Here is a 24513-nt window from a genome sequence, read left to right as displayed (position 1 = left end):
GGATGTCGTCAAAACATTACCAACAGAGAAAGGTCTTGACAAAATCTGCTCTTTACTTCAAAGAATATATATGTATAACACAACACAATAATACCAGGTCATTGCTTCTTTAAAATTTACAAGAAAATGGGCCCATCGACCGATACCTTTAGCCACTTTTCCTATTTTTTTTGCACATGAAAGAAGCAACGGAACAAAACTAAAACTACAACAAAAAGAATGACATTGACTGACGATATTCTGGTTCTCACCCATGACGAGAAAGGCTTCTCAGAGTAAAATCTACAGCGACGAGACTCGCAATGACCAACAACATATAGTAATCACAAAAAATAATCAGGAGTCTTGCGCGTGGCATCGGGCTCAATTTGCCGAGGTGCCGGGTCAAATTGTAGAAAATTCTGATCCATGTTCTCGCCAATTTCCAGTATTGCGGCCATATTCCCACACCGATAACAATAATTTGGTGCACTAAAGACAGTCACCACATTCTTATCCTACAAGATGAACCAGATTGAAAACATAAGAACATGCAATACAAAGAAAAAACAAGTGGGGTTGGTGCAATTAGCCAATCAATTCACCTGACACCAGTTGTACCCTTCCATGACAAGTTGGTGCGCTCTGGATATAAGAGTGAGCCCATTTGTATGATTGAACTGAGCAGCTATATCCTGACCAAATGTATAACCCGCACCACGTGGAGATATTCCCCAGCCACACCGGTCATCTGGATCAGACCACAACAGATCACACATCGGCCCCTCATGTGGGACCTGACGTGACATTTACAGAAAGAACAGCTATGAGTAATACAGTACAGTACACTGAGCCACCCATAAAAGGAAATGCTTGTAGAAGAGTAAATAAATAGTTTAGTGGCCCATCAATCGAACAACCAAATAGTAATTTTCAAACCTCCTGTATGCGGTCCAACGAGCGAATGTTATCCAAGGTATCCAAGGATGGAGAAAGTCCTCCATGCAAACAGAAAACCTAGACAAAATCACAGTTGGATTGTGTTAGATAGAAGCTATCTGGTATCAAATTGCATCGCACAGTTTATGCCATGTAGAACTGAACCTGACTCTCAACTAGAGCTGTAAGAGGTAGGTAATCAAAAAGGTCTGTGAAGTGCTTCCAGACATTGGCATTTCCATATTTTCTCAAGCATTCATCATAAAAGCCATACCTGAATGAGAAAGAAAGTAACTCACATGACATCAGTCAAAGTTCAGATGAATAACAAATGGCGCTTGAAAGGTCATAACATCTTACACTTGAGTTATTTGCCGGCTCTCATGATTTCCCCGCAAGATTGTAATTCTATCTCTATAACGAACTTTCAGAGCCACTAGAAGAGTAACTGTCTCCACAGAGTAGTACCCACGATCTGCAATAGTTCACAATGTTGAAAATATGCTAGTATTATAAACTCAAGAAACGGTGAAGCTTCTTAATCGCCTCAAAGTGAGAGGCACAAAAAGGTATCGCCTAATAGGCGCACCTAATAAAATAATATGTAATAATTATTAATATTTTAATAAAAATTCATTTAAATAATAACGAGGAAAGAGAGTGATTCCAAAATGAATTGGAATAGAAATTCTATTTAAAATAGGGTAAGTGCTCTAAATGTAGGTTTGTATTAATTGGAGCAAAAATACTGCCAAAAGGCAAATGCAGCTAGCAGTTCTTCAATGCTTGCAGCTGGCACTTTAATTCTCCTAGGAAATGTAAGAATGAATGAGAGAAGGATCCCTCTTTGTTCTTCTTGACCGCTAACTAAGCACTAGGAATGTAAAAAACAGAAAATGAGACATCTGATGATGGCACACCAAGCAATGAAAAAAGAAGAGAAGGAGACATTTGATAGATGACACAAAACAGATGGCTTCTTCGACTCTTTTTCTTTGACTTTTCTTCTCAATCAAAGAATTGAAGAAGAAGAATCAATGGAATAAGAATTGACGAGGAAGTACCTTCCTTCACAAAGGCGGCACCTTATTATTATTATTATTATTTTTTTTTTTTTTAATAAAAAATCAAATTTTTATTGAGAGATGAAAGGATATACAAAGGATACAAAAGAACTAATCCAACAAGAGGTCCACCTAAAGAAAGGGGCTTTCAATCCAAAAAGAAACCGATCCCACAAGGAATTATTAAATCTAATAAGCTTCCTAACATACTCTCCGGATCTTTCAACCCCTGAAGATTCTATTGTTTTTCTCTAACCTAGGTGGCAAAAATATAAGCCTGCCACAAAAGTCTTCAATGTGAGCGCCTTACTATAGGTACTTTCATGGCAAGAAGGCCTTGCCTCACCTCCTCTCGCCACTGGTTAGCGCCTGGCTGTGCACCTCATCAACACTGCTGAAAACTTCCATAGCATATGTCCAAGTATTAACATACTTTTTCAAAATTTAAAATCAAGGAACCAAACCATCAATTGCCCCAGGTTTATTTCCTCTGCCTCCCCCTCTATTCCTGGCCACTAGAAAAGGGTAGTCAATTTGTAAATGACTCGTCGAGGCCGCCACACCCGTTGCGCTGCCTCTTTACAAAACTAAAGATGACATCAACATACCTTTCCAAAACAGCATTATAATATTGATCCGCGTCTGCCTCGCATGTGATTCATTTGAAGACCTATTTTCTTTCATTTTACTAATTTCTAAAAGGTGTAGCAAAACCCGTAATCAGCTAGCATGAGGCATTCTTTTTTTCCAGGAATCTTTCCATCTTCGGAGCGCAACTTTCGTGAGCAAACGACTATAAATTCATTCAATCCTGTAAACTTCCACCAACGCCTACCCAGAGGGGGGTGTGTATCCTGAAAGCACCTCCCAGTTCATAATTCACAGCTAAGTTTAAAGCAACACATCTACACGAAATACAATGACGAGGAGTGAAGACTCCCTAAAAATCGATCAAGCATCAATTTGTACCAACCATATAGCATCATCACCTGTCAGCTTTGTTCATTTTATCCCTTTAGCTCTCAAAAAGGAGCTATCCTGAAACTAGGAACATATGCCCACATGATCCACCGGACAAAAGTTGTCTGATCAGAGAGCTTATCTGCACATCTGATATGTGCTGTTTTGAGTTTTCAACTTAAACAAACTTTTGCACAAAACCAACACATTTGCGCATGATTCTAGATGATCTAATAGACAAATTGCTCTTAAATGTTAAGAGGTACAACTGAAACCAATTAGAAATCATACTCAGATGAATCAGAAAATTTGTATTTAACGTATGGGTACAGAATCCATGTCTTTTGAAGGATGCGGCTTTCGGGTTGGGAGAATCTCGATCTCTTTTGGAAGTTGAGAATTTTCAAAAACAACAAAAGAACCAGAGAGCAGGCAGACACACGCGATTGATGAAGCCATCAAATAATTTCCAAATATCAAAGTGGGCAGCATAAAAACAAAAACAAAAGATAATCAGTTAAGAACTCACCCACATAATCACCCATGAAAAGGTAATTAGTATCGGGAGTACGGCCTCCTATCCGAAACAGCTCAATGAGATCGTAAAACTGGCCATGAATATCTCCGCACACCGTCACCGGACACTTAACTGGCTGCACATTCCACTCCTCGACCAGAACAGCTCTCGCCTGATCGCACAGGATTTTCACCTCCGCTTCCGACAACGGCTTGCACTCCATCAGATGCTCGATCTGACGGTCCAGATCCGCGTGGGACGGCATGGTTTCGAATCCCTCTCAGATCCACAAGCAAGTATTAGAGATCGTCTGGAAGAAACACGGTCACGAACTCGGCGATCTCTCCATTCTCAGAGAACTATAGAATTTGAGTTCATTGGGCATCATACGGACTCAGAAACATCGGAATTGATCTCCATAATCCTAATGTTTTCAATCGCAATGACATGAAACAAAAAAACCTTGATACAACGTCGACCCGTGAATCATTCTCGCTCTCTCTCCCCCTCCCCCCCTCTCCCCGTTCTTCCTCGGCAAAATTTGGAAAAAAGTTACTAAATTTGTATTCATGTGAATAAGAGGATGACGAGGGAAATGAGGGGAACGGATTGATTGGTCCGAAATGAATCCAAATGCAAATGAAATGCCATTTCATTTTCATTCCTTTCCAAAAATATATTCTCTTTTGCTTCCCAAAATACTTTTTAAAGTTTTAGAGCTGAGTGTCATTTCATGAGTGAGTTTATTTATTTTTTATTTATTTCTTAGAAATTTTTTTTCGAGTAAATATTAATTCTTCTTTTAATTTCTATTTTAATTTTTAATTGAGATTCAAACTTCCCAAATTTTTAGTCTCATCTTAATAAATTGAACTAGATCGATACAATTAAAATTTTAAAATATCACAAACTGTTTTTGTATTTGATTGTGATAAATTACTTTTAAAAAAAGTACTATTTATTAAACATTGGTAATATTTTTTTAAGAAACAAAATTTCCCTACAAGTTTATTTTATGACTTTCAATAAATTAAACTCTGAATGCATTGAACACACATTTTGTACTCTCTCTAGTTTTCTAATTAATAAAATAAGGTTTTCGATAAATACTTTTCCATTGTGCTATGCTATGAAGTGGACAGGGTAGGTGGCAGCTAGCCATCACATTTTTATTAATGTAGCTATGATTATTAAAATATAGTCAACAAAAAATAGCAATTAAATTAGTAAGGTCAAAATAAGCATATATTACTAAAAATGATTCCATTTTTGAGGTTTGAAATGTAGTCACTTGTTTTAGCATTATCTGAATAAAGAACCATCAATTTATTTGGATTGGGTCAAATAAATTGGGAAATTCTTATCTCAATTTCATATTTTTAAAGATGGAGATAGAAAATGCATTTTCCATGCAAGATTCCTACTCGATCTTTGTGGCTGACTTTCTTGTTTAGATTATTATATAACCAATTATTTTTTAAAAAATATAAATAAATAAGAATCCAACGCATTTTTTAAAAGACTCTTCAAACTCACTTCCATTGTCCAAAAATGAAAACGAAAATTTTATTTATGAGACGTGAAAAGTGGAATAAAGGGAGTGATTAAATGCTTCTGTGAAAAGCTAGGGTCTTAGGGACCCCTCTACGGCCCAATTCGTTGGAGGTTTAGCCCGATAAGATTTATATTTGCGCCGAGCTCCAATTGGGCCAGGTCGAACTTGAGCAACATAGGACAAGCCCATTTAGAAGCCCAGTTGTGTTCGTAAATAGAGAGAGAGAGAGAGAGAGAGAGAGAGAGAGAGAGAGAGAGAGAGAGAGAGAGAGAGAGAGAGAGAGAGAGAGAGAGAGAGAGAGAGAGAGAGAGAGAGAGAGAGAGAGAGAGAGAGAGAGAGAGAGAGAGAGAGATTGGAAACAGATCCCACACCATGACACCATCCAGTTTCAGTTTCAGTTCTACAGAGTACAAAGTCCAGTTTTTGTAAATTATCCTAAATTATATACAATAATATAATATAATCCAGATTTCTTTTAAACATTATTTATTAAAATTACAAATACACATATTAATTTTAAATTTTGCCATTTCTTCTGAAACTGGACGGAATCTATGCTCGGCTGGGAGGCCCTCCATTAATCCCAACTCTCCTGCAAATCAACACAAACAATTTTATAATATAATATATATCTATGCAGCAAAAACTTCATAACATTAATATATATATATATATATATATAGTAGAGACCTGAATTTTAATACAGGAGCAACAGTAGCTGTAGCATGCATGATTATTTTTCAGAAAAAGAAAATAGTAGCATGCATGATAAATATCTTTGTTAAAAGAAGTTTGAACTCAAAAAGCTTAAACTAATTATAAATTTACCGTAAATATTTCATATTATATTTCTAATTTCTATACTTGTAAATTTAATTTGAAATTTAGCACAAAATCTTACAAATTAGAAGAAGAAATGATATATTATAGAAATTCGAGCACATGACTTCTTATTATTCTGATACTAATCTTAAATTATGGTGGACGTGGAACCTAAAAACTTAAATTTGAAAGAGATAAAATTTACCTGTTATGAATAGGGTCGGGCCCTTTAGGAACTCTCACTTTGCTCATGAAGTTGAGATCCAAATCTTGATGGTTGTTGTTGGGCAGTACCTTCACTTGCTTCACATGGCTTCCCACGGTTGCCAATAGCCCGTTGGTTGTTTCCACGGCCGGCCGTTCTCGACTCTCCGGCAAGCCCACCATTAAAATCCATAAGAAAAGCCCCACAACCAAAGCTTGAAGCAAGAACTTCAAGTAAGAAAACAAGCACAAATTACCTTCACTTCTCATGAGTATACTATATATATATATATATATAGTATCGTCGTTTGTGTATGTCGAGAGAGATTAGTTGTTCTCACGACTCGAAAGAAGAATGATAGTTGGGTCGATGAATGTATCTTTTATCTCCTCCGACCTCAAGGAAAAGAGAAGTTGGGGGTTAATAAGTGAGGAGCATGGGAGAGGGAGATGATTTTGAGAGGCAAGAGTTTGGTTATTGGTTTGTTTTTGTTCGGTAGAAGTAGAAGTATAGAAGAAGGGTTGCATGATTAATTAGGGAGTTTGTTTGTTTTATCTTTATAGGGTTATTGGTGGATTCTGTTGCACTTTTCTAAAACCTTGCTTTGCCTGTTTGTTTTTTGTTTGACACACACACCTGTTCCATTCTAATATATCACATTTGATTCATTTCATTTTTAAAAAAATTTGTGTATTAATTTAATTTTACGTATGATATTGTATTAACATTTATACTTGTGCGAAGAAAGAGAGGCGTTTTAAAAACTATGAGTCAAATAACTTTTAAAAGATTAAAGTGATATTTGTCGTAGTATTGGAACAACAACTACTTCCATTCTTTTTTTTAAAGGAGATTATTCTTAAAATAAATTGTAAAAAGAAATGTTTTTTTTTTTAAAAAAATAACTCGGGATACCACTATTTACGTTTTATTTAGGCTTTAAATTCTCCGTGCCTTTGTCTAGAAAGAAAAAAAGAAAAAAAAAGTATTTGTTTTTCTAAAAAATTAAAAAGAAAAATCTAAAAACATTCTCTATCTTTTCCACCTACCAATTCTATTCAATACCGTACGTTTAGTTTTAGTCATACCAAAAACAACAAAAAAAAAATAACATTAAATTTTTTACATAAATTTCAAATCACATCTGCCAATCAACATGCTCATTGGTGTTACAAATATACAATTTATAAACATAATTAATCAACATGAATTCATGTGCTAGAGAGAATTATGTTTTTTACATATAATTCTAGAAGATGGTTCTTTTTTCAATAGAGTTTTGGGTGTTTATTTTTTTTTTTTTCAGAAGAGAATATTTGTTTAATAAATGTTTATATAATTGCCAGATTATTACTCCAATAAAGACAAAGCATATGGTACAATGTTTCTAATCCATTCCCTATGGATCTATATAAACACAAAAAAGCTTAAAAGAATCAAATGCCTTATCACCCAACTCTATGTTACCTAAATAGCTTCTCATTCAAGTGTACCTCACAATTATTAATTACACTTCACTCCTATCCTCAAAAAAAAAAAAAAAAAAAAAAGAAAGAGATTACACCTCTCTCCTACTTACCTCCATACACACATTGCAATATATTCTTCCAAACATGTACAAATATTTATTCCATTATCCATAAAACCAAAGCTAATTGTTATTATAAATCTACTTAGTTGAGAAATAGGAAGATCTATGGTATATAAATGCATCTCCATAGATATGAGATTTTTAGATGAAACTAAAATTAAAATCATAAGAAGTTAGTATCGTATATAGAAATATGAAGCATCCGTTCTATATATATACATACAAGTTAAATAATCAGGTCAAGTAAGCCAACAAAGGGTTGACCAAACTCAAGTAATTAATTCAAATATTGTCATAAAAATAATTTGTCCAGTAGCCTAAAGGAATGTCAATACGTATCTAACTAACGTAGTGTGAGGATCATAGTACACACAATAAATAAAAAAAAGTTATAAAGTAATTAATACTGATGATTAAACTTTCTAGTTTAGTGGTAATGAATGATATTAAATTGGAATAGAATCGATGGAGAGTGAAGTGACGGCTTCTGGAGTACAAAAAAGAAATAATAGTCGAGGAACAAGCTGGAAGCCATTTGGAGCACCACACTACAATTAAAATTAATTACTTAAAAAGTTACAATATTATGTGTTCTCTCTCTGTTTTCTTAATTGGGTTTTCAAATTAAAGCATCTTTCTCAACCCATATCTTCCTTTCCTTCTGCTTGAAGCCGCCACACTAAAAATTGCATTTTTTTCTTATAAAAGAGATTTGATTTGCTACACAACTCAAAAGAATCAGTCATAATGATGCATTTCACGATGATTTTGTTCTTGGTTTGGTTAAGTCACAAATTTAGTTCTTGAACTCATTGAATTTTAGGTTGTATCTGTATTTTAAAAAGTTACTTCAATTTTCAATTGTTGGCATAAATGTTAACCAAAAGAGTTAACTAAAACTTATTAGACTGAAAGTCTAATTTTGTCTTTGAAAATCATAAATTTTGTTTTATTATATTTTTGTAAAAATAATAAAATGAAGGTTAATTAGTTAATTAGTTTTTAAAAGTAGAAAATCGAAAACAAAATCATTGTCCAAGTTTAGTGGGAGCGATGGGATTCTCTCTGCCTGATGGTGGAGTTTAAAGAAGGTTCAAACTGAAAAAGATAGACATATAAAATTAGGAATGTGAAAAAATTTGATATTGAAATTGAAAAGCTTTGGGTACTGTCATAAATCTCACTCTCATGGATTCGTACAGAACAACTTTGTAATATGTTCCCACTAATTTGATATGATTATGATCGCTGCTGGAACAATTCTTCATTTAATGTCTACAAATCCTCAAAGCAACGATTCTAATGTCCAAATCCCTTCCAAGATTATTATTATTTATTTATTTTTACTTGATTTAAATTGTTCATGTGTTGCCTATACAAAACTCTTAATAATTTTTATATTGGAATAAAACATTATTTTAAGAAATAGTTTGGTTGGTCTTCTTTATAATTCAAAATTCCACAATTTAACTTTGGTTATTCAAAATATGATTCATAAAAGAATAACGTGATCAGTGAAATGATTCTTAGTAGTTTGCTATGGTCTCAAAAATAGACAACATATATAAGATGCACCACATAGTCAAGTTTCTAATTTGACCATTGAAAATTCATCGCCTCAAATTCCTTTCATACGCATATTTTGAATAGTTTCTCTGCTCAAACTCCATTTACACATAGCAATGATTTTAAAAACTCTGCATTTTAAATTTAAAAAACCCCAATAGAATCATCTTATAAATCGGAAGAAATTAAAATGTATTTTTCTCCAAAAAAAAAAAAAATGATTTACACATTATGAACTGGGTGCTGATGAACAACCCCAACAAAACATGTGCTGCTACAAGTTGCAGTTCAAAAGATACCTTGGCTGTCTTCCCAACCTCTCTCAAATCCATTGGAGGCTAGAATTGTGGGTGGAAAGCATCTGCTGCTACAATTGTGGGCATTTTGAGAAGTTGAGATCTTTGGAGAATCTGAATCTAGCAAGGCCACAAGCAGGCTTGGAGACTATCAAGAACTGAACCTTTCAAAATCTTCAAATTGGTCAGAGTTTTGGGAACCATCTCCCTGAAGCAGTGTATGTATTCAAATTGAGATTCCTAGAATCCACAAACAGAGATATTCTGAAAACTTGACCGAAGTGGAAGTGGTACATAAGAGTTAGTTCTCCGGTTGAGCTTTCCCTTGATGGATTTGGAGTTGAGGAAGTACCTGAATCAGTTGGATTTCTTATAAATAAATAGTGTCACAAACAGAAATCTCATCATTATAAATTCAGGATTTCTTTCTATTTTTCACCGATCTGGAGATTGGCATTTTTGGTAGGTTTAGTGCCCTGACATGGACTATTAAATCAGACAATATAGACATTACAAATAAGAAAACCTGGAGTTGAAAATTCACAGATAGGACTAGCTACAATCTGACCAGTCAAAAATTACAATTTCACTTGGAATTAGAATTACATCGATATATACCCATTACATTCCTAATAACCACTAGCCTCTCAGAAGGAAAACAACTAATGGGAGAAGGTGGAAGCAAAAGGTATGTTGTAAAATCAAATGCTAATATGGCACAGCAAAGCCTAATACTAATAATTTTTCTGATGTTCAATTTTGATGTGAAAATTTTTGTACAATAATTTTTAATTCTACCTCATTTCTTTTCCCTAATCTTTGGTCTCGACTTCACACTGGCTCTCCTAGCAACATCCCATGCCTTCTGTGGTGCATAAATACCGAGCTGTGCAGCAAAGAATGACTCGTAGCCAGGTGAGTCGAAGGCAAAGCCAGTGTGCTTTGATAACTCTCGAGGGAGTTGAGTCATGGCATAGCTTCTTGCCTCTTCCGGTGTAAGACGGTTCTGAATCTCCAGAAATCCCGCTGTACTTCTACCTTCAGGTTCATGTCTATGAATTTCTTGAACAATCTGATAATCGTAGGGGAAAAACCATCTCTGGAGGCTGTAATCATATATAAAAAAAAATTGGCAATGGAAAATATATTAGCAATAGGACCAAATATGTAAATAATAAGTTGACTCGCAATTTCTATCCTAGTTCATATGATGATCCCAACACAACAGGAATAATTAAGAGAAAACTGTAATTGTAATGTAGGAAACTCCAGAACGTTAGCCACTCTGATGTGAAAGTCTAGACAAATGATAATAAGGGAATCGCAGAATGAGCATTCACCTCCATTATGGAAAGTAAATAAATAACTAAATAAATAATAAAAAATCTGCCATAAGACAGGCTATGTGCCTGATTGTACAGTTTAGGCTTTTAATCTAAGCTCTATCTGAGACAAAACAGACTACGGTTGGCCAATAAAAAATTCTGATTAATTGTGTAGACTTCGAACTTATTTTCTTTCAAGGTAGAAATTACATGTTTCAATTTCTAAACCTCTTCATAGCTCAGATCAAAGGTCTAAAACTAATTACCCTACGAGTATGCTGTGATCACTAATGTCCAAATAATAAATAAGAAAACTACGTGGCGTATTTCCTTCCCCCATAAGATAGCCAAAAAGTCAATAGGATACTTACCCTTGATAAGCAAAATCACAAAGAAGTGCAACAACGGGGACGAGAAGGACGGCCACGTAAAAGTAGAATGTACTCATTAAGACATATATGACAAAATATACATTTTCCTGCAGCAAAATGGTACCGATAAAGTGAATTAAAAGGAAAAAAAATTACGTATATATATACACACATAAAAATAAAATAAAAGCAACAAAACTAACCTGCCTATCACGTGATGTCATAATACCAGAATATAAGAAAATAAATATGAACCATGCTAAAATGCTTCCTCCAACCGTAATGGAATGCCACCTGGTAATTGAATTGCAGATCAAAAGCAGCCGCAAATTAACAGTTACTACAATGCATGTGAAAGCCATCGTGCTGATATCCCACAGACCAAACATCTTGCCAGATGACGCTTGACTGCCGGAACTGGAAATGGTTACAAAATAATAAAAGACTAAAGATTGGTAGATTGAAAAGAAAGCCCAAGTAGTCACAACTCTCCACTTGAAAAATACATTTCTTATTCCCTCTCTGTAGAGCTCAGGGTACTTTTTGGATAGGGAAGCACTGACGTCCTGACAACAAATACAAACATTAGAGGGTTTGCGGTGTTAATTTGTAAAGGAAGAGTGCAAGTGTAGAGTTCATTTTCACAAAACAAAAGCATTTCTCAACAAACTGTAGTCATCTCTTCTATAGCAGCGTTTCATGACATCAACAGAGTAGTAAGAAAGAAAGAATGCAGTACCTTGTCAAATAGTCCGACAATTATTACAGGTAGGGCAGTGAATATGACATTATACAATGACTGGAACCAATCATCATAGAATCTTTGACCAGAAAATCCAGTTTGAAAGGTGAACCAAAACTGAGTTAAGGTGAACGTAAGATTCTTGTAAAAGAAGTATGTAACAACCTGCCAAAGAACAAATAAATAAGTACACAAACATTTATGTAAAATTCTTGAAAATTAAATAGGTCATAACCAGCTAGTGAAAGAGAATACGTGCAAACATTCAATAATATAAAGAGTTCATCAAAACGAAAAAAGATAAAGGCGGCACCTTGCATATTCTAAGATATGACCATCGCCCATGCACAAGAAGTAAATCTGTGAGAAAGCGAAACTGGGCAATTGCAAAATCACTAGCCATCACTGCTTGCATTCCCTCCTGCCCACTTATTCCAATGCCCACGTGAGCTGCTTGAATCATGCTAACATCGTTAGCACCATCACCAATACTAAGTGTTATTTTCTGTGCACCCTTTTTCACCAGACTTGTCACCTGCAAGAGATGACTAGACAGTCATTGAAAGTTTCCCCTATAAAGGAATAAAGAGAGATGGTGTTTCAATCACTTTTAGTGCTTTTCGACAGAAAAAATCACATTTTACTTTTTGTCAATAACTGTGGCATCTCTTACTTAAAGTTGTAAAAATATATACATAATATTATGCCTCCACTAATATTGTGTGACCAGACCATCTAACATCAACAAATTTAAAAGATAGAATACTTGGGTGTAATTATGATTTAAACTCATAATTTAGGAGGAATATGAACATTAACTAGCCAACCCATGATGATTTACATAAAATCCTATAACAACAGAAGGTAACTCGCAGATATGTGAACACACATATGAATATAAGAGAATATATACCACTCTTTCTTATAGCAAGCCTAAGAATTGATAGCAATAGACTTCTGTAGGTGAGTAGTATAATGATACAAGAAATAGAAATAGAAATAGGACGTGCCATGGATCACAGAAGAGTTAACTTCAAAGGAGTCTAACCTGCGCTTTCTGCAAAGGAGAAACTCGGCAGCAAACAACCGAACTACAATTCAAGCTCAAATTTAGTAAATTAACTCGCAAACTTGGATCCAATGCGTACATCAAACATTTTCCATCTATAACAAGAGCTAATTTTGGAGGAGACAGAGACCGGAAACACTGCTGTGCTTCCTGAAGACATCTCTTCAGTTCCGTTTTTACTTCTTCTCTAATAAAACGTGCAAGTTCCACTTGGTCACCCTGAAAATGTCCAAGTATTAATGGATAAATATGAATATCGACCATGTAAGCACATCACTGAGCTGAATTGCTGCTTACCCTGTTTTCGACTTCTCTGATTGCATCTGTTTCTGAACTGATAATAAATTGTTTCATTTCATTGTTTATTAAATTGCAAGCTGAAAAAAGAAATAAATAAATAAATAAACTAAAGATGATTAAACTAGCTAAGAAAACATAATTATCAAATTATTTATGCTGAGTGTATTTTTTTCTAAATTTTAATCCTTGAGGGGGTTAAGATGAATGGAGTTCTAGATATTACCAAAATGTAAACTTACCATAAGCTATATTAATAGCAGTTTCCATCTTGTCTCCTGTTAGTACCCAAATCTTGATACCAGCTCTAGAAAGTGTCTGTATACAGTTTGGTACTCCTTCTTGAAGCTTGTCTTCTATAGCAGTACAGCCAATCAAAATAAGGTCTTTCTCTATAAGTTCTGCAACCTGCATGGGCTCCATAATTTCTACGTGAGAATAACATATTATCATGAGCCATGACATAAACATTGGCTCCATAAGTTCATGAAGAAGGAAGTTATCATTTAAATTCATTCAATAGTCCGAAGACACAAACACTGGTTTTGGGTTTAAGAACTCTCTGAAAGCATTACTACTTAAGTTTTTAAGTAAGAGCTTCCTTTTCCATTCAATTCAGAAAAAATAATGTATCACTTGTCAACCACCAATGCACAAATCAACTTTCATGCCATAAGACAATACAATAATGCTCATGTAGTGACCGATGTTAAAATATTAAATGATTCTGATTAGCTTAGTAATCACAATTCTCCCCAATTCCCTATTCAAGAATAGGGATGACATATATGCGCGCACACAATTTCCCAAAAGGAACATAGCCTGGACCAAGCATTCCCAAAAGGAACATAGCCTGGACCAAGCACACGTCCAACAATCAAAAATTGCTTCTAGGAGGATTTTGTTCCAATCAACCTTCCATGAAGGTGCCAGAAAAGAACAAAGGCATATTCTTTCACAGGAACAGAAAGCATTCATGATTATTTAACCCACCTCATCCAATTTCTTTTCACGATCTCTCAATGAAGACTTGGCTTGAATAAATTTCTCATTCCAGCTTTCATATACATCAGGATGCAAATCTCTATAAGCAAGGCATAGGGTTCTCAAACCAGAAGATCCGAATTTCTCCAAGTGTTCCCTAGTTACATTCTTCAGATCGTCATTTCCACCAGCCATTCTCTCGTATATTACAGTATCAGCACCCTGGACAGAACATTTTACCATGTATCAATAAATCTGACAATCGCAATTCTAAATGGCAAATATTAAAATATTACCTTGCAGTATAAGACAAGCCTACCATCTGAATAACGGCACACCACAGACTGACGCTTCCTTGTACTGTTATCAACAGCAAATACAATCGACAAAATCATATGGTTGCAAATTAAATTGAATCAGTTTGAAGTATATTTAAGAAATACCGTATACCAACCTATTGAACTCAAGAACATTGAGAATTTCATAAGAAACATCTTGGATTTTACCCATCTTCTCAACATGAGATTCCCGAACATATATCGTAGTAGGTGTCCGCCTGAGAAAACAGAAATTACAACCTGATGTTATAGACATACAATTGGAAAAGAAAAAATCCTCAATGATTAGTTCCAAAATCAGAATGAAGAATATACATTCCATAATTGAAGATAACTAAGTCAAACTATGCAAAGGGTACATTTTTATGGCCACTATCGACATGGAAAAACTTTACTGGTAAAAACTAAAACCTCTTCCAATGAGTTTAACTGAAGAAGAAGGAATCTTTAAACCGAAAACTGCCTAGAAGCTACGCTCATGGAAGTTGACAAAAGTATCAAACGCATGTGTTTCTACCACCATTATAAAACTAACAGAACGCCCAAGTAGACAGGAAAAGGAGTTTACTGGAATGTGTTGTTATTTTAATAAATTCAAGGAAAAATCGTCCCTGAATTCATTCAACATATTTGGAATTTGGGATGTGCAAACCTGTAAAAGAAGAAGCCAAAGTTTTTAGCAGCAGTTACCAAGGCAGCCTCATCAGGTGATGCTGCTTGATATGTAATCTTTTCAGGGGATTCATCACCCTCAGGGAGTACGGTATGGCAGATAGCAAGGCATCTGAAAAATTCCTAATAAACAAAACACCATTATTAGATATTTTTCTAGAGCTATCACACTTGGGAAGCACAATATGGAAAGTGTAAATGCTTTAAAATCCAAAAACCACCCCATTAAAACAAAGAAAATGCAGCAAATCCTATTATCCTTGATAAAAGTCTAACATACGAGATCTTTCCTGCTTTCTTTTGGTGTCTTAATCATAATGGTAAAACCAAAATTTTTGTGGGGAACTTGAGGATTACACCAACAGTAAGAACAAGACAAAATATTACATTGAGAGAGCCATTAAACTGAGTTATGAACAATCACAAGTTCAATGAGAACCATAATAATTTTGCAGATAATTAAAACCTCAGGAACTTGATGGTAATTAAAACCTCAGGAACTTGATGGTGTCCCAAATGTTAATTTGAACGTGCATAATTTAGAATAAAAAAACAAAAATGCATGGTTGTTAACAGGCCCAGACTCCAAACGGACCATGCGCATTATTTTGATCTGATTTAAAATGGTTAATACCTTACAAAGATCAGAATTGGGCTCGTTTCTCCATGCCCCTCTCATAAGCCTAGCATCATTAAAATTAAATCCCTTTTCTTGTACAGCATCAGCTGATATATGAACCTGCAAGAAATGTTCTCTCTAAGTTGAATTGGTTTGTCAGAAGTCCAGATAATCACCACTGCATATGTGCTATGAGACACAAACCTCTTCCACTTTCATCCCATTCTTCTCAGCAATTCCCCTCTCTATTTCAGTGATACCAGTGCCATAAATCTCTCCACCAATTGAGCACTTAAAGAACTCCATTAGATTCCTGGTAAGAGTACCAGTTTTATCTGAAAAGATGTATTCTACCTGATCAAAAGCCACAATTTAAAACAACTGAAGTACCATCTTTGAGAAAAAGGTTTTGATTTTCCATATAGCTTCTGAAATATTTGGTCAAGTAAATATTTACCTGTCCAAGTTCTTCATTCAGATTGGAAGTCCTAGCTAGTGCAGGGGTATTGCTATCAGCATGGTACATATTTAAATCCTTATTGATATATTGTGTTGACTGAATAAATTTAATCATCTGAAAATTTGATTGAGTAAAAATAAATCCCCAAGAAAATAATCTGTGTATTACTAATACAGGATTAATTTACTGAAATACCCACCTCAATGGAAACATAAAGAGAAATAGGAATTATTGTTGAGTACAGAGTAATCAGAGTAAACATGGTCAAAATGACAACCTGTGGAAGTCACTATTCAGAATCAACAGAACATAAAAATAAGATGAAGAAAAATAGAGACAAACATTAACCATAACAAGAAGTTACCAGGAACCGGTTGCGAGGGTTAAATTGGTTTTCCCCTCCCTTATCAAGAGCCAAGTAGTAGTACTTTTGGTTTACAAACACGCCACTACAAGTTCCAAGATACCAGAGAAAAAGAATAAACCATCAAGGACAAAAACTGAAAAAGTATGAGTAGGGAATAAATTAACAAAAGGAAATGAATCTTATCATACCTGCCAATGGCTCCAATCAAACACATGGCAAAGAGCGTACCAAAAAGTGTGAGTATAAGTTTGTCAAGTTTTTTCTCCAGAGTACTTCTTTTGGAGGGAACATTCATAGCATTCATCATAACCTGCAAATTTATTAATTCCAAACAAATTCATAAAAGCAGCATCATCTAGAAAAACTTGCAAGGTTTGACCATGAAAAGAACAAAACTAATAATAAAAAGAGTAAGTTAAGAGGTCAGGGGAAAGCAAGATGTTAAAAAAGGAAGGGCTCGTAGAATGGGTTGAAAGGTAACATTCCTGGTGAAAACGGTCAATTATAGATTTTCCTTTTCTTTTTTGATAACCAAGGTATCAAGGTGCCTCCCTCAGCATCATGGGCTGCGACCCCTAGACGCAACAAGGGTTAAAATTACAAGGATATCTCCAAACACCCCAAGATTTACCACCATTACCACGCTTGGTATACAAAGCAGACCAATTATTATATATCCACTTTTAATATGTTGATAAAACTTTCTATTGAATTTTCACTGAGAGGAAGAATGCCAGGTACATATGACAGGTATTTTGAACTCTCCCAGTCCAGCTACTATGTACTCTCCATTCCTTTATTCTATCAGGTATCTCACAACCCAATTCGTAAGGCTAAAAGTCTAATTAGGTTCCACCGTAATCACTTTAACTACCCACTTTCCAAGCTGAGAACACAGTAATCCCCTCACTCACCGTTACTGAAGCTCATTTAGCCGGTTCTTCCTCCACGTGTTAGAAGCATCGAGGATACATATCTCAATGTAAATCCATTTCTTTTTTTTTATATATAAAAAAAAAAAGCTGCATCTAATTTGTATCAGAAGTAGTTACAAAGGCAAGGGAAATCAATGTCTGAGCCTAGTAGAAAAGAAAATGAAATCAATAAAGGGCTTTCCACTGTGCAAAGATAAAAATGGAGAGAAGTTGCAAAAGTCCTTTCTGAAAATCTTATAAAAAAAAAAAAGGTTCTTTCTGATAAGGAGCTCACGAAGTGAATTTTTTACTTTTCTTTTCCCCTCTTTTGATAAGAACCAATTGAAATGAATTTTTTTCCATATACATTTATCCTCACAAACATTTACGTTAATGTCCTTCCTAGGCATCCCATGAAATTGCAATCGCTGGTTCAAGTTAATTTTTTGCTGAGACCTTATTTTTTTTTTCTTTTTCATGAGAAACAAATATTTCATTGAAGGTATGAAATATTACAAAGGGGGGAAAGAAACCCCAAAAGACTAGGAATAATAAGCTCTCATCATTGAGGTTATAATTTGTAGATGGTAAAAACATTTACACCAACCAAGCACCTTGACAAAAGTTCATTCAAAAAATTAGATTTTTAACTGTCTAGACTCAAATTAAAGAATGAAATCAAAACGATTACCATCGGCACCTAAACCATAATAATATTGTCATATGAATCCATTAATGTCCACAATTGATACAGGATAACTGACCTTTGTTTCATGACCTGTAAAAATAACAGCCCCGACAATATACTCAGTGTTCCTAAGACTGCATCCCTGAAAACCATATTGAGAAAGCATAAAAGTTAGTAGCAAACATGATAGCACTTTCTAAAAGCACAACTAATAAATCACAAAATAAATAACAATGAAAGCAAAAGTTACCCTCACACACTAAAGGTTACTGTGGAAAAGCCAACCTATTTAATTGGACCAAAATCCACTATTTGAGGGCCATAAAACACACCAACAGCAAGAAGCCAGATTGCAGGATTAAAAGGGAAAAAGAAAAATTGTTTTTGATAAGAAACATAGAAAGGTTATATTCCACAAAAAGGCAACGAAAAGCACCTCCCAAAAACTACTATAAAGCATTCCAATCATACATGGAAAAAATAAATAAATAAATAAATTTATACTCGCAATAGAAGCTGGTTTGGGCTGAGAGGTAATGTTTGCTTCTGAATAATAGCATTGCCGGTGAAAGTGTAGAGTGAATTGTTTGGTTGCTCACATTGTACTTCACCTGCAGTTTTAAGAGGTAAAAAATAATTAACATCTTTTATGAATACTAGTAATGAAGAAAGAAAGCTAATGAAATGATATCACGCATGGGACTATGGACTATTTTCACGTTCAAGGACATTGATTTTCAAGGGAGGACAGGAAAGCAAAGAATAAAAAAAAAACTAAACAATTTAAACTAATATCAAATAGTCAATGGGTTCAAGAGATACACCATCCATACCTTGAGACAGCTAATTAAACTTAGAGAGGACATTTTCCACTTTCTTGACAATCTTGAATCTATAGAGTAATTATCATAAAGAGTCTAATTAACAGCTTCTCATTCACATCATTAAACGTTCATTAAGTAGAGATGTTCAGCTACCCCATCCTCCATGCCAACTTCTATAACCAGTTGTCCTTGCATAGCATTCATTATGTCATAGTTTTCACATTTAGTCAACTTCAGAGCCGTAAAGAAGTCACAAAATGCATAATCGTGATGTAAAAGTGGTCATGAAAACAAAAAGAATCAATGTAGAATCTGAACCTTTAAATTCTGATGCCTTCTCAGGAGTCAGGTAATCCCAGGTCTTTTCCAGGGCCTTTCTAATCTTCAAATTTGTCTCCCCATCCAGATTAGCAGTCTACAAGCCAAAAACAGAAAAACTAAATATTTGTACTTTTGAATCTAGATTCTTCACCATTATTAGAATTTGGATCAGCAATTATTTAAAAGGATAAAAATGGGGAAAAACTAAGGTAATTAAAACAAAATAATTAAGATGGAAAGAGGAAGAACCTCAATGTAGCAGACACCATCCGGATTTGTACTGGCAAGGAAAAGAAGATCCGCAGGAAAAAATCCATCTTGCCGAACCTGCATCAATGACATTATCCCAGTGGAAGTAAGTTAAAAGTCACACAAGGGGGGGACCCAATCTGTAGAGAGTGTAAATCCGAGACAGAAACTCTTGTTTGTAACCTATAGGGTGCTTCCATTGTACAAGCTCCTTTTATAGTGGACTTTTCTTCTTTTTTGAATAACCTATTTATATTCTTTCATCTTCTTTCACTTGTCTTAATAAAACCTTGGTTTTCATTAAAACTTTTCTTCAATAAGATTTTTGTCAAAATCTATAGAGAGCAAAGAAGCTATCGCCCATATTCAGTCAACCTAGCATAACTCCTGCCAACATGACCAAAGTTCAGTGAATAAGCCACTTATACTTCCACAAAGGAATTATAGTCTTGTAGATTCAAATTCTCATCCTATATCTATGTAATATATTCTCAGCAAGAAAGAAAGGGAAAAAAAAAAAAAGAGAGAACCAATCGCTCTAGCCTTTACATAGTCCTACCCCTTCCACCGTACCTCACGACCATACAACATGTGAAGGGGAGAAAGAGAACGAGGACGGTAGGAGAGACAGAGTGAGAGATCATTGTCAAAAATATTTTGAAGAAGAAAACACTACATTTTAAAACCTAGTCACAATATAGCAATATGTAACAAAGAAATTACATATAACATAAAATGAAATATCATAGTCCAAATGATAAAGGAGGGCAACAAACTCCTATCCGATGACAATCCTGTTCTTCAAATAATAGGGTTTTTATTGTCAAATATTCAAGTTCTAGATAGGAAAAAAAAAACGTTGATAAAAGCCATAAAATAAAATAGCACTCACCCTAACGATGTCCCCAACCTGCAACCTTTTCCAAGGAACGCTCTCCCACTTTTGATCTTGCAGCAGATCTACAGTATTATTATTAATTGCCATATCGTTCTGGAATCGCTTCTGCATGACGTGATTAAATGTTATGACATAAATAAAGAAGTTATGCATTCAAAGCACCTTATATATATAATACATAGAGGCTGTTTCGTAAAAATTTCAACGTCCGAGTCAAAATAATTGAAAGGCAACCATACAGTATGGCACTCACCCAGTCCTCAAATGCTTCTTTAATGAGAGAGACAAGTAAAACCAGAGTTAAAGGGACCACGTTTGTAATTGGATGCACAGGACTGCATGAGGAATAATAATTAAAACAAATAATTAAAAAGCTAATCATTAACTAATATTCAGTTGCTCAAACCCAATTTAATACCATAACCATAAGTCTCAAACAAAATAAAAATCAAATGATTAAAAAAATGGACAAGTAGATGCATTATAAAATTTTAAAGCAACATTTCAAATTTTCTGATCATGAAACAAGCTGTAAAAAGAATTAAATGCAAAAACAAGGTAAAGTAAGTTCTTTATTGTCCTAGGGAAAAACCATAGCCCGCCTTTTGACAATCTGCTAACAGACCGTTTGTTTCCTCTCAAGCAAACTGACAATCAACTAATTTGTCAAAATCCTACTGCAACAAATCTGAATTCCATTTCAAGTAGCTATGATTTTTATGGAACTTACCACATGCGCTAAAATACTAAATCACCCAATACGGATCTCATGAGTCCCCATGGTGTCCCATTTAGTAATAAAAAAATTTTAACTGCAATAATATCTTTTTATGTCAACTCCAGAAAAATATTGATAACAATAACGATAAGCCAAAACAACCAACATAACGTCTTCTACATATCAAACAATTATTAAAAAACAATGTGTAGGGTAACTGGGGGATGCTACCAAATGCGAACACGCCTCTCCATCTATTAACTAACCTGATAGGTGTGGTGGATAAGATTGAGATGGTAAGAAAGTATAGGTTAGCCACACGCCTGAACTGTCAGTGAAAAAAATACAGAACTTTCTTAGACATGTAATGTTTAAAAAGGTGATAATGATAGCAGAATCAAAAGTTGTAACAAGCAGAAACAACAATGAAGCAAGGATAATGAAAGAAACAGTTGTCTTGTAACTTTTAAAATTTTCAAATAATGCCAATTGGAGTGGTTTTTTGTAACTCCTTCAGCCTAGGTTTGAAAGATGTTTATCTTCCCATCCTTTTCTTGAGTTCTTTTGGGGTAATACAATTTTGCTTTCTCGTAAAAATAAATTTAAAGAAACAGTTAAAACTTCAAAAATTGCAGATACAACGTTAACACTTATTCTAGGGTTTTTACCAACAGTGTTAATGTGATCTCGACAATGAATTGACTAATAGATAGTAGTACAAAAATACAACCAGTAATTAATACCAACAGTCCAATCCCATCATTTGAACTCACAAAAACAAAACTAACATAGTATGAACCTAACTTTCCAAGATATTCCTATTCCTAAAGATAATTACAGAAGAAATTCTTTAAGGAGCATGGTTTCCCATTCCCCTGTAAATCCTCAAGTTCCTAATAGCGATAAAACGTTCCTCAAAGCGATAAAATATTAAATCTATCGTTTCCATGGCACCATATTATCGGAACAATGGGTATGATAAGTAACTGCCACGCCAGTTTGCGACGGTAAAATACTAGTGCTTCTTATACATCAACTACTTGACATCCGCAACGACTTTTGAATAAACTTCTTCTAAGTTCAATCATTCGCCACTTCTAATTTGACAAAAAAGCCTATCCAGGCAACCAAGTAACAAAACAGTAAATAGACTTGGGACGCTTAAAATTACTTACTTGTTCGAACAGCCCTTTCGGAAAGAAAGTGAAGAAGTTGTACTTAGTCGTTGAAACAGAATTCCCCTGTAAACAATATCAAATTGGCAGCCATTCAAATTTACAGAACAAAGATGAAAACAAGTTTCTATACATTGAACCAAAAGGTGGACAAACAAAGTAAGTCGTGGGAGAGAAACTTTGGAATTAGACATGCCAATGAGCGCATAGACTAGACAATCTTGGCTGAAGAAAAATCGAGCAACAAAATATTCGCTCATGAAACTTTCTTGTTTCCCTCCACAGATGGACCAAAGCCAAGTTCCGGGAGTTCCAACAAAACAAATCAAAGTCCGCCTTGTATCTATACGTCAAAAACCAAAACATTAAAACACTAAAATAAATCAACAAATCATACCTTGAATTTGACAATGAAATTGGCCTCGCGATCATTGCAGAAGATGGTACGATATCCTGGGGCCTGCGGCTGGACTCGCCCGAGCCGAACCGTAGTAGTAGAGGTGGTCCTCTCCTGCATTGCTGAGTTTCCGCGCCCAAATCTCGAACTAGATGGTCTAACCCTATCCCATCCACTCATTTCCTCGCTCCCGAGGTCTCCCGATCCGGACTCACCGAGTCGGTTCAAGAAAGACAATCCACAACAACCCCTCTCCCCCGCGCAATCAACCCGCCTCCGCCTGATTCCGGTGGTGCAATGCAATCGCTCCGGTGAAACGCAGAGAAAGCGCTCTTCAGAATGGAACTTTCGCCTCTTGTTCGTGTCTTTTCGCAATTTTGACCCTCCGTTTTCTACTTCTCCTTGCCCAATGCCTAGTCAGGACCGCCACGTCATGCCAACCCGAACCATCGTGTAAGGTACCGACCTCACGAAGCGCGTGGTCGTGCACTGGGAAGTTGGCGGCTTTCAACGGTTTTTCTGATCGTGGTGGCGGTGGGATGGAATAAACCGTAAAACGACGGGGAGTTGTTGATAACAGTCTTTGCGATGGCGCGCGTGAGGCTCAATCGCCAGTAGCGGGTGGGGGCCGTTGTGGAATGGGCGAGTGTATCACACGAATCTACGCGCTGTCGTCCTGGCTTCTGTGCGGAGGCCGGAGAAGTTTCTCCTCTCTTCTCTTGCAGATAACGGGGCCAGTTGGCGCTGCCAGTCTTAATTCGTAATTAACCACGTAACTTACCTTGACGTGGTAATTCGCAAAGACACCTGCCTTTTAACCTTTTTAATAACCGAACATTTTCTCCTGTGTTTTTCACGGTAACAAATTTTAATTACCATCAAATTCGCATTCAAAAGATAATAACAAGAAGAAGAGGAAATAAGATGTATTGATAATCAAAAAATTCCACTAGAAAGTCTCCCGTCCTCTATTTTGGGAAATCCACAAATAAGCCAATTTGGAGCAATTGCATTTTTTGGCATTAAAAAATATTAACTTAGATCTATATGGGATAAGCTACCTTTTTTATGTTATATTATAAATAGTTGATATAAGTGAGGTAATTTTAACGTTTAATTCTAGAAAAGGTAAATAATATATTAACCAGTTGAGTTATGTTTTCATGACCTATTAATCAGAGATATGTGTCTTAACCACTCGAACTATGCTCGGTTTGGCATGAGATATTGATATTTTACTATAAAAACTATGATCAAAATAATAAATATTAATTTGATGACAATGAAAATTCATTCATTAAATTATTTTAATCAATTGATCGAAATTTATTATCAATCTATTTACATGTATTGGAAGCAAAATACACAAGAGTTAGGTTAACAATTTTGTTTGGTTAGGATAAGTATATTTATAATTATGCTGACGTATCTTTTTTATTATTCTGTAAATTACGTCTATTTCATATTAATGACGATTAGTATGTCGTGTTGAAATGTAAATAATGCTATTTTATTGTGTCCACAAATATTGAATTTTCAAACATTTTGACATGGTAACTCAAGTGGTGGAGGTTCTTTTTTGAGACACGGC

At 35.1% G+C, this 24513-nt stretch overlaps 3 protein-coding genes across 3 annotated transcripts; all 3 read right to left on the bottom strand.

Moving 5' to 3' along the window:
* Positions 1-35: 35 nt before the first annotated feature.
* On the bottom strand, positions 36-4007 carry LOC111019129 (serine/threonine-protein phosphatase PP2A catalytic subunit). The gene is made up of 6 exons (XM_022295432.2): positions 3472-4007; positions 1279-1393; positions 1084-1192; positions 919-996; positions 585-776; positions 36-497 (listed from the first exon to the last, which is right to left on the bottom strand). The coding sequence occupies exons 1-6, from the start codon at positions 3722-3724 to the stop codon at positions 324-326; spliced, it is 921 nt and encodes a 306-aa protein (XP_022151124.1). The 5' UTR covers positions 3725-4007; the 3' UTR covers positions 36-323.
* Positions 4008-5379: 1372 nt separating this feature from the next.
* On the bottom strand, positions 5380-6679 carry CLE26 (CLAVATA3/ESR-RELATED 26). Its single transcript, XM_022295543.2, has 2 exons — positions 6042-6679; positions 5380-5606 (listed from the first exon to the last, which is right to left on the bottom strand). The coding sequence occupies exons 1-2, from the start codon at positions 6308-6310 to the stop codon at positions 5567-5569; spliced, it is 309 nt and encodes a 102-aa protein (XP_022151235.1). The 5' UTR covers positions 6311-6679; the 3' UTR covers positions 5380-5566.
* A 3332-nt stretch (positions 6680-10011) lies between these two features.
* On the bottom strand, positions 10012-23540 carry ALA3 (aminophospholipid ATPase 3). Its single transcript, XM_022295415.2, has 27 exons — positions 22923-23540; positions 22526-22591; positions 21617-21678; positions 20886-20967; positions 20627-20737; positions 19735-19812; positions 19483-19579; positions 18845-18951; positions 18417-18482; positions 16927-17048; positions 16736-16820; positions 16571-16648; positions 16369-16485; positions 16116-16265; positions 15927-16031; positions 15273-15415; positions 14737-14838; positions 14579-14642; positions 14292-14504; positions 13541-13706; positions 13299-13378; positions 12981-13220; positions 12246-12467; positions 11930-12097; positions 11394-11756; positions 11191-11297; positions 10012-10600 (listed from the first exon to the last, which is right to left on the bottom strand). The coding sequence occupies exons 1-27, from the start codon at positions 23100-23102 to the stop codon at positions 10294-10296; spliced, it is 3681 nt and encodes a 1226-aa protein (XP_022151107.1). The 5' UTR covers positions 23103-23540; the 3' UTR covers positions 10012-10293.
* Positions 23541-24513: the final 973 nt, after the last annotated feature.

This window comes from Momordica charantia (genome assembly GCF_013281855.1).
Source record: "Momordica charantia cultivar OHB3-1 chromosome 9 unlocalized genomic scaffold, Mcharantia_2.0 BLBB01000009.1, whole genome shotgun sequence".
Lineage (NCBI taxonomy): Eukaryota > Viridiplantae > Streptophyta > Magnoliopsida > Cucurbitales > Cucurbitaceae > Momordica > Momordica charantia.
The sequence above is the reverse complement of the archived record's forward strand: the minus strand, read 5'-3'. Positions and strand labels throughout refer to the sequence as shown.